Genomic DNA, 11,371 nt, shown 5'->3' with positions numbered 1-11,371 from the left:
ATAATATCTAATATAATGATTAAAAAATAAAGTATAAAAAAATAAAAAAATAAAATAACCATAAAAAATTACCATAAATGTATTTTTTTTCTTTTTACACTATATTATAATTAATACTTAGGTTTTATATTTTGAAAATAGATGAAAATATATTTAAAATTCATTTATTTTATAATTTTTATTATTAATAATAAAAATATTTTAATACTTCCTATAACAAATAATTTTCATTTCATATTTAATTTTTAATTACTATAATAATTATTAATTTTTATTAAAAACTAAATTGATAAAAATATTACATAACTTAAATTTAACAATATTTCATTTTTTTTTTTGAAAATATAATATTCTAAACCCGCATTGTTTTTCCAAAAAAATACCAAGTTGGAAAAGAAAAAAAACACACTAACCGACATTGAGGGCAGAAACGTAATTACGGGGGAACTCGGTAACACTTGCGGATCTTCCATAGATAAACTCGATCAAAGTCTTGCTCGCGTCAATGAGCGAGTTAGAGATAGAGGGCGAGAAACCCTAGTTATCACTCTCTATGCTCTACTCAAAACCCTTCGCTTCTCTCTCCCTTTCTTTCCTTTAGCTCTCTATCATCGCGATCTAGTGTTTTCACGGTCTCTTGTTCTAGTTCGGTAAGTTTATTGTTAAGCTATGGGGCTTTCGATGCGTTTATATGTTGACCTTGGGTATTGAATCTCTTTCTTTGTTTTCCTGATTTGATAAGAGTATGTAGCGAGAAGTTTACAGTTCTCAGTAGGTTAACTACGGATAATCTATAAATTTTTGAATGGATTGTTGGCTGGTATATTTCTGTATGGTGATTTGTTTTAATTTCGATGAGTTTCTTTTTTGTAATATTTTTTGAGAGAATTTACGTTTTAGATTGCAAGAAAGATTTTGGTTTCTGTTTTCTGGGAAGTCTAACTCTATGTTTCCCTTTACAAACCTTAAAGTGTTTTTTTTTTCCCTCTCTCTCTCTTTTCAAGTGCTTAGAGTTTGTTAATAGATTACGGCGTCCTTATTTGTGATTTTTGAACTTTTGTAGTTTCGTAGCGAAGTAAAAACTTATGTCAAACTACTTCCTGATTTTGATTTGTTTCTCTAATCCAATTCGGTATTGAGGTCATGGCGTTCTAGTTCGCTTAGTTAATCCAATCCAATATTGCTATCTAGATAAAAATTGAAGCTTCGTCTTTTTCCCCTCTTTGATACGATCTGTATTCGTATTCCCTTGTAAGGATTCTATTTTTAGTTTTTTTTTTTTAATTAAATAAGCCAACCCCAAATTTTTGAATAAAGGCTTAGTTGAGTTGAGTGGAGTTGAGAAGCTCTCAGCTCATCCATTGTTAGTGTCCGAGTTCAATTTTACGGTATCTGTAACCTGGAAATCTAAGGCGGTGCTGCTCTTGTTTTCTTGCAGTTGTTAAGAATGATTGCTGCTGAAACTGTAATAGCAAAGAAGTTAAAAATAAAGTTTTCTACCCAAAGAACAGAAGCTGTTTCTGGGATAAAGACATGTGAATCTGGGCGTAATGCGGACAAGAATTATGGTTCCAGGGCCTGTGACACCCAGAGTACAAGGTTGAAGCCTGTGGTGCCTGGGGCTAATAAGCGTGGCCCATCATGCATGGTAGAGGGTCAACCAGAGAAGAAGCGGAAGATGGATCGCAGTGTCACCCATCAGTGTTTTTCCCTTTTAAAATCTCTTATAAATAATCCATCTGGCTGGGCTTTTAGGGAACCGGTGGATCCAGTGGCACTGAATATTCCCGACTATTTTTCAATTATATCAAATCCTATGGATTTAGGGACAATAAAATCAAAGCTGGAAAAGAATCAGTATTCTGGAGCTGAAGAGTTCGCAGCTGATGTCAGACTGACTTTCTCAAATGCTATGCTATATAATCCTCCAACAAATTATGTTCACCAAATGGCAGAGTCAATGAATAAGATTTTTGAGACAAAATGGAAGTCCCTGGAGGGAAAATGGAAATGCCAAAGGTCTAAGTCTGGTGATGGAAAAATTTTGAGTGGGAAGCCAAAGGAAATTAGTGGTACAAGGCAGAATTGTCCTGAAACACCCCCTTTGCGCAACTCTGGTTTACCCAAGAAGTCAAAACTATCTGAAAATGAGACAATGAGGAGTTCTTTAAATGCAAGAGCTGCAGAAGTAAGTTGCTTCTTACATAATGATCTTTGTATTTTTTCCATCACCTTCTTATGAAAGAATGTGCGCATGTGCATGTGTGTCATGGTTTTAAACAGCAGCCGCGATGGCTATTGCAAGTAAAGGAAACCGGCTTGCAAATGTCATTCATGGTAATGGCTGTCGCCACGCAAAATTTTTTTGAAAAATTTACTAAGTTCATGAAATGAATAAATATTCAACATATAATTAAAACTAAGATATACTACTAAATAATGAGCAAAAATATATCAAACAAAGACATTAAATTCACCTTTCTTATACAACATTAGTATTAATCAATTTAAAACCTAAATAGCTAAAAGGATAGTAAATAACTAACCTAAGTATCGCCAAAATGAGTGTCTATATTTATATTTAGCAAATATTATTAAAGCCTAAAACTTTTTATGATATTATTTTCTAATTATTTATGTATTTGCCTAAAAATATTTCAAGATAGTTAAAAGTTAAAAAAAAAAAAAATTAATTCACTCTTTAATCTCCTTCACTTCTACCTTGTTTTTTTGATGATCTAGAGCACCGGCTTAGGATCACTACTTAACAGTTGGTTGAGAGAAAATGGATTAATTGCCTATAGAGGAAATGAAAAGGCCAAGATAGTTTTTTGCCCAAAAAAAAAACACACACACCATTTATCAAAAAAAAAAAAAAAAAAAAAAGCAGAGAATTTAGCTGGAAAACTGTTACCTTTAATGATCATTACTTAACGGCTTTTACAGTTACAAATTTAAATGTAACGGCCCATATTTAAAATCATGAATGTGTGTGTGTCTGTCTGTCTCCTTGTGTTAATATATTCCTGTTGGATATATTGAATCATCCATTTAATTGTGCTTTGTATATAGGTAAAGCTTTCTAAACCAATGGAAATACACAGGGCATTACACCAAAATTCTTACAAAGGTATGAAGTTGCAGAGTACAGTTTCTGCTTTATGGCTCTTTGTTGGAGCTAATTGGCAGTGTGTCTTATAGGCACTAGTAGCGGCAGAAATGTTTGTTGCTCTATCAGTGTTAAGCCATCATTGAGCCCAGTGGTTAATGAATGTGGTGCAAGTGGTCGGAGTGCTTCTCAATGTTGCTTTCCAAGTGATTCAACCCATGCTTCCTCCGGTTGTTACTTGATCTTTTTCCCTTGGTTTTATTGTTTTCAAAACCCATTAATTTATTTGACAACCTTACTTAAAACTCACCTTTGTGTAGATATATCTTCTGAGAGGTCATCAGGCAGAGATGATAATGCATGTGGCACTGATGTCGCGAAACTGGTATTTCGTAGGGTCCATTTTCCTGACTTCTGCTTAGTATGCACTGCAATGTATTATTGAAATTGTGTTCAAATATAGGGTATTAAGCGTGAAAGCATGTCAACTTCACAAATGAGCAAGTCAGATCCGGATTCTGATGGTGAGTGAATCTTATGCTTTGTGATTTTCTGATATTATAATGCTTAGTGTTGGGTGACCTGATGATTTGGGTTGCTGCTTGGATCTATGTAAAGGGGCTGTAAGTGCTTTGGATGATGAAAATGCATGCCTGAGCTCTCAGCGTATGACTTCTGCAACTGATGTAACATCTGGAGAAGGTCAGTTTATCTTATTTATAAAGTCAGGGTTGAGGCTTAACTGTTAACTTTATCATGTCAGCTACATTAAAGGTTTTTCCTTCCTTATTTGGTTTAGGACTGGGACCTCCTATTTATGATGTACAACTGTCTCCAACAAAGGCCCTTCGTGCTGCAATAGTAAGGCACCGGTTTGCAGAGACTATCTTAAAAGCACAGCATAAGACACTACTAGATCATGTAAGGCCCAAGGCCCCTCTTATTCCTTATTTCTTTCATTCTTTGTCATTTGTGGGTGAGGGAATTGGATTTTATGTTAAATTGTACTGTCTAGTGTCTCTACTCAATGTGAGCAAGAAGGAATAATGGTTTAGTCCCTAATTTTTCATGTGGACTCTTTCTTGTTATAAGGGTGATAAGGGTGATCCAGTGAAGATGCAGCAGGAGAAGGAAAGGTTGGAAAGGAGGCAGCGTGAAGGTGATTTAAGCAACTTTCTATCTAAATATTACCAATTGAATGTAATGGTTTATTTAGGCATCAAGGTGTTGCTGTCTGTTTCTTGTCTTGTGGCCCCCTTTCAGACACAACAATTACAAACAAAACAATAACACCTTTCTTTCTTAGTTCCTTTAGGATTCTTCTAGTGTGCTCTAACATGTTTCTTGCTCCGTGTTTAAATGGATTGGCAGGGGAAATGTTGTGGAAATTGAAGTTTTCTGATAAATGCAATGATAGTATAGTTAAATTTAGCAAGGAAATCCTTAGTTGTCAGATTTTGTTTTTGTTGTTGAACTACTTAATTCTTATTGAAAAGGCCTGATATCCTGAATATTTAAGATATGTTTGATGAAATATTGAGGGATGATGGAGTCCTAAAATTGCAAGTTATGTGAAATTTTGTATGCATACTATCAAGTGGAAGTTATGCTTCTAGACTTTTATGTTATCATTACTGTTCTCTTCATTGTCATGTTCTTCTAGAGGTTTTGTTTGGTTGACCTTGGAATACAATGCAATGTAAGTTTAGATAAGCAGTTAGATACCATATTTGGATGATTTCCAAATGGAGTAAATTAACAATTAATGATATTTGATTTTGTAAAGACCTGTGGCTTTGCTTTTAAATCTAAAATTATTCAAAATGTGAATGTGTGAAGTGATCACATTAACATATTTGTCAATCCAAGAAATTTCTCTTTATTAGCTGGTGAAGAATTTCTGATTATGTTGGTGTCAATGCTGGATGCTGACCTTTGTATGTGTAGTGTTATATTCAAGTACTTTAGCATTAACAACAAATTATGGTTTTGTAACACTACAGAGAAGGCTTGGATTGAAGCTCAAATCAGAGCCGCTGAAGCTGCCTCACGAATGAGGGAAGAAATTGAATTGAAAAAACAAAGGGAGAAAGAAAGAGAAGCTGCTCGAATTGCATTGCAGAAGGTTTGCACTTTAGCAAAATGTGTCTTGGAAAAAAAAATTCTAAGGTTTAATTACTTTCTGATAAATTTTACATAGATGGTAGTCTAATGAAATTCTGCCCCTGCTTTTTTTTTTATTGTCCCTCTCCATATAGATGGAAAAAACTGCTGATATTGAGCAGAACCTGGAGATTCTGAAAGAACTCGAGAAGCTTAGTGGAGGTTCCCTTTCCTATCATTTTCGCATTGGCAGTAAACGGGTGACAAACGGAGAGATGGAAGCAGCTTACACTGGGAGCCCGCTGGAGCGATTGGGTTTGTTCATAAAGGATGATATTTGGGATGAGGATGAGATGGTAGTAAATGGAGACGAAGAGGAAGGAGAAATATTTCCATGAATATTTGAATCTTTAATAAGAACTTCTATTTTCCTTTTTCTTTTCCTGTCTGTTAAAAGGTTGGCAGTGAGAGGGGAAAGAGAAACATTATTTGTAAATGAGTATGTTTTTGTAGGAAAGGGTGGGGGTGAGGGTGACTTTGTAATTAACACCAGTATTTATAGGATGAATATAAAATAGTTAAATCGTTGACTTTCTAAACTTGATCATAGCTTTTAGTTAGCAAAGAAAGGAAAGAAAAAAAGAATTATGGAAAGCATTGTACTGGCACTTGTCATAGTCTCACCGATGGATTTTAATTGTTTTGTGGAAATTAATGCAGGCAAGGAACTAAGAATATCGAGCTAAATCTGGTCAGGCACAGTTTCCGTTTAGAAAAATTGCGAGAAAAATGAACAAAAGAATGTGTAATTTGGCAAGTGTGCCTACATTCACAAACTACCGCATGCTTTTTCACTGCCGAGGAGAGATATTAAAAGCCCTATTTATAATAACCTAATTCTTATGCATCCAGTATTTCTAATACAAATAACATTTACAACAAACAACATAATTGACAGTTCTATATGAAGTTCCACTATATACAACACCTTCAAGTACATAACTAAACTGAATTTGATAAGCATTCATTCTTTTTCTCCTCAGAAGAGCAGCTTCATTTGAAGCATTCTTGGTCCAAAGAGCTATCTTTTCGTGCTTAATTCTGACACTGACAACTGCTCCACAGATTTCATCTCCATGATCAAACTGTTCTCCAATCATGGACAGCAACTAATAAAAGAATGTAAATAGAATAAGAAGCTCCATCGTATAGCAGTCAGTGTTATTTAATAGCTCACAACAATGTAGAAACACCCCGTATATAACCAATTGGTATCAGATTTCCCTTGGCCAAAAGTTACAGTCCACTTCCCTCCACTGGCACAAACAGGATCCTCTCACTTTGGCTCAATTTTATTCTTGAAAAAATGAAAGTCAGCCCCCAAAGCCAGCTTGCTAGGATGAATACGATGGATACAGCATAATTTCACTGTCAGAGTGATTTCTATATCAGGACAGGTAAATGAGGAAGTTAATGGTTAAAATGTGAACTTTTTTTTTTTTTCTGAGTAAATGTGCGTATAAAGGGTTCATTAGTCCAGAATGATAGTTACTTTTTTCACTCTGTGGACGAGGATCATAGATGTAATGAGCAAGAGACACAAAGTAGATTGCAAAGACCTTAGAATACTTCACTGTTTCTGTGAACATTGCACAACTCGAATGCAAAATACAAATTCCAGCAAGTGTCCTACTTGCTAAGAATGGAGTTGCTAGAAACTCATTCTATCACCTAAATGGCATATCATTCCTAGGATGAACAAAAACTCCTCGGCAGTTTATTAGATTCCAGTTCAGTTGCATGTATGTCGCAATAAGGTAAATTACTTAAGAAAAAAAAACGCCTAAAAGATATTCATATTTCTGTCTTCATATGAAATATTAAAGTGGTTTTCAAAGAACAATCATAACTTTATGATAACAGAGAGGCCAAATACAATGAAAAGATTTTAGTCCCATGAATTCATCTAAATTTTTGAATTTTATATGCATGAGTACAATTATGCAGATATAAAATTGCTCTTTGCAGGGAGTACATATATATAATATACCCTTCGTCCCGAAGGGGAAAGAGAATGATCATGATAAGAACAAAGATCCGAATTGAAAAGAATTATCCATGTTTAGATTCCTAGTCCTCAATGAACATTTGATTGTATAATTAAAAAATCTGTCCAATTGCCTAAATTTCCACGTCCAATTATTCCATGAAACATACAGACATGAAGGCGTATGCTTAAAATTGGATACAAACAATATCCAGCAATTTAAAGTACAAGTTAATGGTCACGCCGCTTGGGCAATTCAAGAACTACATTTTCACAAATCCAAAATTAAAAACTCCCAATAAAATATTGTTTACTTCTAGGCATCACTTAACACCCATCAGTCTGGAAGAATACTACATCACAAGAGAAATTTTCATTCATTTTAACAAATACCTAACTAAATTTGCCCCTTAAAGAAAAAGAATCTCTAATTGTTGTCAGATAATCCAATAGAAACAAAAGGAAGCATCTGATTTAATAACAAGCAGATGGCAAAGAAAATATAGATTTGGAGACAATTATTTCTTAATGAGGTCACAATGCACTAATAGCAAATATCTATCATTGATTACGCAAGAAAATCAAGATAGCATTTCTAACACCTCTAAATCATTTCTGATTCCGCAATTTTGCAATTTCGCAATGAACTGAAACTACAATTTTCCACATAAACACGATTGCTCATTCTTTGTCTCAAAGGCGTTCCATAACTTCCCTTACGAGAAAGTACGTTCATCAGACCTCTATTTCCTCAATGAATAAACCAAAACCTTGGAATCTCAATTCCCTCTCCTTTCCTTCCATCAATTTTATCATCAACCAAGCAAAAAATAAAGGAATCCAGAAATAGAAGCAAAATTAAACCAAAAGAAGAGCAATGAAAGAAGAGAAGAAGACCTCCAAAACTCCTCGACAGCAGCAAAAGTATAGACAGAACGCATAGAATATCCTCAGGTGATTGCTTGGCCTTAGCTAAAGGGTTATCGAACCAGAACGTCCATTGGAACTCGAGAAGGTGCGGCTGTTAACTTACAGCGCTTGGTTTCTTGGCCGATGATTCCTCATCTCCGACAATCTCTCCTTCTTCCAGCGCATCATCGTTAACATCGTCTTGCCCTAGGTTTAGAGTTTGGATTCGGTGTTTCTTCTGTAGTTGGCGTCGACGATTTTCGTTCCTCTTCCACCGCCATTTTCGCGTTAGTTTTCTCAGCTGCGTCTTCTTGCTCTCGGTAGGTTCGATTGTTGACAGAATGATCCGATCCAAATCTCGATGGGTTAGAGTCGGATCAAGTACAAATATAACCCGGAATCGAAATCTCTTTGGGTAAGATCCTTGGGCCTAAACTTTTTGCTAAAGCCCAAATGATTAGACCCATTGGGCTGGACTATATTATAAAGGGTAATCCTTTCTTATTATTTATTTATTTATTTTTAAAAAGTAGACTCTACGTGAGAAATTAGTTCACCTAATAAGCTCTTTTCCAAAAGTACTTGACTCGGCGACCCAAATTTTAGATATTCATTCTGGGAAATATGTCTGTGCTTCGAATCATACAAGTGATTCAGTCACAAATTTTCTCTTGTTCATGGATGGTAATTGGTTTCCAATCTCATAATTGAAGCAACAAAAATTTGTCTACAAGGATCTAGATTTCCGTCGCCGGTGACATTCAGGACGGGGAGTATGACGGTTGCGATCGGTGCAATAGTTATAGATCATGTGATTTCTTTTGGCCCATCGAAGCCAATTTCGATCCTTTGTAGTGATTCCTCGAGTTAGCCAAGGTTTGTTTCCAACAGAATTGGCACTCTGGACATTGAAATTTCTGTAATAGGCAGTGAATGGAGCACCTGACCAATCTGTTTTCACTTGTCCTCCTCTCGTTGCCCATTGTTCTCCATCCCATATGGTTCCATAAACCCTCATGGGCTGGCTCTTCGCGAATGGAACTCCAATTGCTTCTTCATTCTCGAACACTCTTATGGGAATGTAATCTACGTAGATACTGCATGCCAACACGTACAACATGTATAAATCATCTTTTTTTTTTCTTCCTTCTTCACATTTTGGACAATTAAGACCAATTAAAATTAAATTATTTAATTAGGTTATTGTGCAGTATCTTACATGATGCGTTGGGGGTTCCATATTATAGAGTATGTGTGAAAATCTTTAGTTGGATCGAACCAGAGATCGAATTCTTGCTCCCTATTCCCTTTTCCTTGGGTGTACACATTAGTATGGACGGTGTAAGGAGACCCACTCAAGTTACCCAAGAATTCAAGATCAATCTCGTCATGGGTTGGACTTGGATCAGATGACAACTGCAACCAAATTATATGGAGGAAAACAAAACCCATGCAAATTACAATTAATAATTACCTATATAATTAATTAATATGATTATTGTTATTCTTGTTTTTAAAATTGGAAGGTGGAAGAATTAATTACATAGAATGTGGTGACGGTGCCTGCAGAGTTGCGAGGGACAAGCTTCATTTGCACATCAAACCTTCCAAAGAGGTATTCGTTCTTGGACTGGAAGCCAGAGCCAGAGATCTTGTCAAGAGTCAGCGAGATAAGATTTCCTCCATTGAAAATCTGGCCGCGACCATCACCCCATGTTACGCCTACATCTTGATTGAAATTATCTGCAGAAGCTGCAAGGAAAGAACGCGCCAGAAGGAGGGAAAACAAAAATATTACTGCAACTCCATTTCCCATGTTGATGGAAGGAACGAATGAAGAGAGAGACAGATAATAATATAGACCCCCCTCTTCTTCTCCTCGCCAGTCCTTGAGTCCCTGGCCCTAAACAAGGACTTTTTTGAGGACTGCATATATATATAGATAATGCCTTAAAATTAAGCTGGAATAATCAAACATGCTATAGATAGGAGATTAAGGATTAGGGACAAGACTAATTAAACATGGTTTAATCCCCAGTAGGACGGGAGAATTTGGTTAGAGATTAATTAACTTTGTCATGAGCTTAATAGCGGTGTATCCCATACACATTTTCAAACAAGGCAATGATACATACACATAATTGACAATGCTTGCTCATTACTTCCCTTTTCCACGTAGCTAGGATCTGGAATGTCTCCAACAAGAAAATTCTTGTATTCACTCGGTGGGGTGTGGCCTTGGTCTAAGAATCACTAGTTTAGGTTCAACCTGAGCTAAATTACCATAGGAGAGCTAGGATCTGGAATGTCTCCAACAAGAAAATTCTTGTATTCACTCGGTGGGGTATGGCCTTGGTCTAAGAATCACTAGTTTAGGTTCAACCTGAGCTAAATTACCATAGGAGAGCTAGGATCTGGAATGTCTCCAACAAGAAAATTCTTGTATTCGCTCGGTGGGGTGTGGCCTTGGTCTAAGAATCACTGGTTTAGGTTCAACCTGAGCTAAATTACCATAGGAGAGTTGGTTCTTGTTCAAACCTTAGTTCAAACCATTATAGAGGACGGTTCAAAATAGTTTAGAGCGTAATTTAAACCAAAAAATTGAAAGAAAAAATTTATCGATTTGAAATTAAGTTATGTTTATAAAAATATTTTAATTTTTGTTAAAAATCTTTCAATAAAAATAAATTAAGAAGAAAAGAATAAAATTAATTTGTCTTTTTAAGAAAATTTATTAAGTAAAGACTTTGACTTAATTAAAAAATTAGAGAAATAAAAAGAGATGAAATTGATTTTTTTTTTCTTAAAAAATTTTAAAAAAGAAAATGCTTGAACTTAATTTTGTAAAAATTAAGTTCCTATTTATTAAGTTTCTAATTTATTGCTCGTCTTTTAGAAAAAATGATGTGATAAAATTTGATAATTAAAAAAATAATTTAAAAGAGAATAAAATTAAAATAAAGGGTATTAGAAATTTTATTAAGGGTATAAAATAATAACAAAGTAATCGAGGTATATGATATTAAAAATTTTAGTGAATATATAAAATAATAAAGTAATAAAATTGATAGAGTATCGAGAATTAAAAAAGTGTAAAAAATAATTGTGTAAATAATTAGAAAAAAATTGAAAAAATATTTAAAATTAAAGGAAAAATTATATTATAAAGCTAAACCATATAAGTATATTACATGAAATAGTAA

At 34.7% G+C, this 11,371-nt stretch overlaps 2 protein-coding genes across 4 annotated transcripts; one reads left to right on the top strand and one right to left on the bottom strand.

Moving 5' to 3' along the window:
* Positions 1-436: 436 nt before the first annotated feature.
* On the top strand, positions 437-5,811 carry LOC110644736 (transcription factor GTE12). 2 transcript variants are annotated; one of them, XM_021797658.2, is made up of 11 exons: positions 437-650; positions 1,439-2,188; positions 3,073-3,130; positions 3,202-3,339; positions 3,430-3,494; positions 3,573-3,633; positions 3,728-3,811; positions 3,909-4,030; positions 4,202-4,268; positions 5,113-5,234; positions 5,368-5,811. In XM_021797658.2, exons 2-11 carry the CDS (start codon positions 1,448-1,450, stop codon positions 5,608-5,610), a joined length of 1,701 nt encoding a protein of 566 aa, XP_021653350.1. In that variant the 5' UTR covers positions 437-650; positions 1,439-1,447; the 3' UTR covers positions 5,611-5,811. The 2 variants fall into 2 exon arrangements, with proteins under 2 accessions (XP_021653350.1, XP_057991840.1); XM_058135857.1 differs by lacking the exon at positions 437-650 and adding an exon at positions 684-704.
* Positions 5,812-6,002: 191 nt separating this feature from the next.
* Positions 6,003-10,054, bottom strand: LOC110644737 (xyloglucan endotransglucosylase protein 1). Of its 2 annotated transcripts, XR_009144061.1 has the most exons (4): positions 9,712-10,054; positions 9,388-9,584; positions 8,157-9,265; positions 6,003-6,640 (listed from the first exon to the last, which is right to left on the bottom strand). XR_009144061.1 is itself a non-coding variant. In XM_021797659.2 (3 exons), the coding sequence occupies exons 1-3, from the start codon at positions 9,982-9,984 to the stop codon at positions 8,896-8,898; spliced, it is 840 nt and encodes a 279-aa protein (XP_021653351.2). In that variant the 5' UTR covers positions 9,985-10,054; the 3' UTR covers positions 7,315-8,895. The 2 variants fall into 2 exon arrangements, 1 of the variants encoding a protein (XP_021653351.2); XM_021797659.2 differs by lacking the exon at positions 6,003-6,640 and having other exon boundaries at positions 7,315-9,265.
* Positions 10,055-11,371: the final 1,317 nt, after the last annotated feature.

Source organism: Hevea brasiliensis, chromosome 15 (genome assembly GCF_030052815.1).
Source record: "Hevea brasiliensis isolate MT/VB/25A 57/8 chromosome 15, ASM3005281v1, whole genome shotgun sequence".
Taxonomy (NCBI): Eukaryota; Viridiplantae; Streptophyta; class Magnoliopsida; order Malpighiales; family Euphorbiaceae; genus Hevea; species Hevea brasiliensis.
This window is presented reverse-complemented; position numbering and strand designations above follow the sequence as displayed.

Bases quoted from the DNA above. Each gene is read 5' to 3' on its own strand.
- LOC110644736 (XM_021797658.2), top strand. From the start codon at position 1,448: ATGATTGCTGCTGAAACTGTAATAGCAAAGAAGTTAAAAATAAAGTTT. The intron at 3,495-3,572 runs GTATTTCGTAGG...GTTCAAATATAG, and splicing joins GCACTGATGTCGCGAAACTG to GGTATTAAGCGTGAAAGCAT. The intron at 4,031-4,201 runs GTAAGGCCCAAG...TCTTGTTATAAG, and splicing joins ATAAGACACTACTAGATCAT to GGTGATAAGGGTGATCCAGT.
- LOC110644737 (XM_021797659.2), bottom strand. From the start codon at position 9,984: ATGGGAAATGGAGTTGCAGTAATATTTTTGTTTTCCCTCCTTCTGGCG. The intron at 9,585-9,711 runs GTAATTAATTCT...ATTTGGTTGCAG, and splicing joins GCACCGTCACCACATTCTAT to TTGTCATCTGATCCAAGTCC. The intron at 9,266-9,387 runs GTAAGATACTGC...GTTGGCATGCAG, and splicing joins TGGAACCCCCAACGCATCAT to TATCTACGTAGATTACATTC.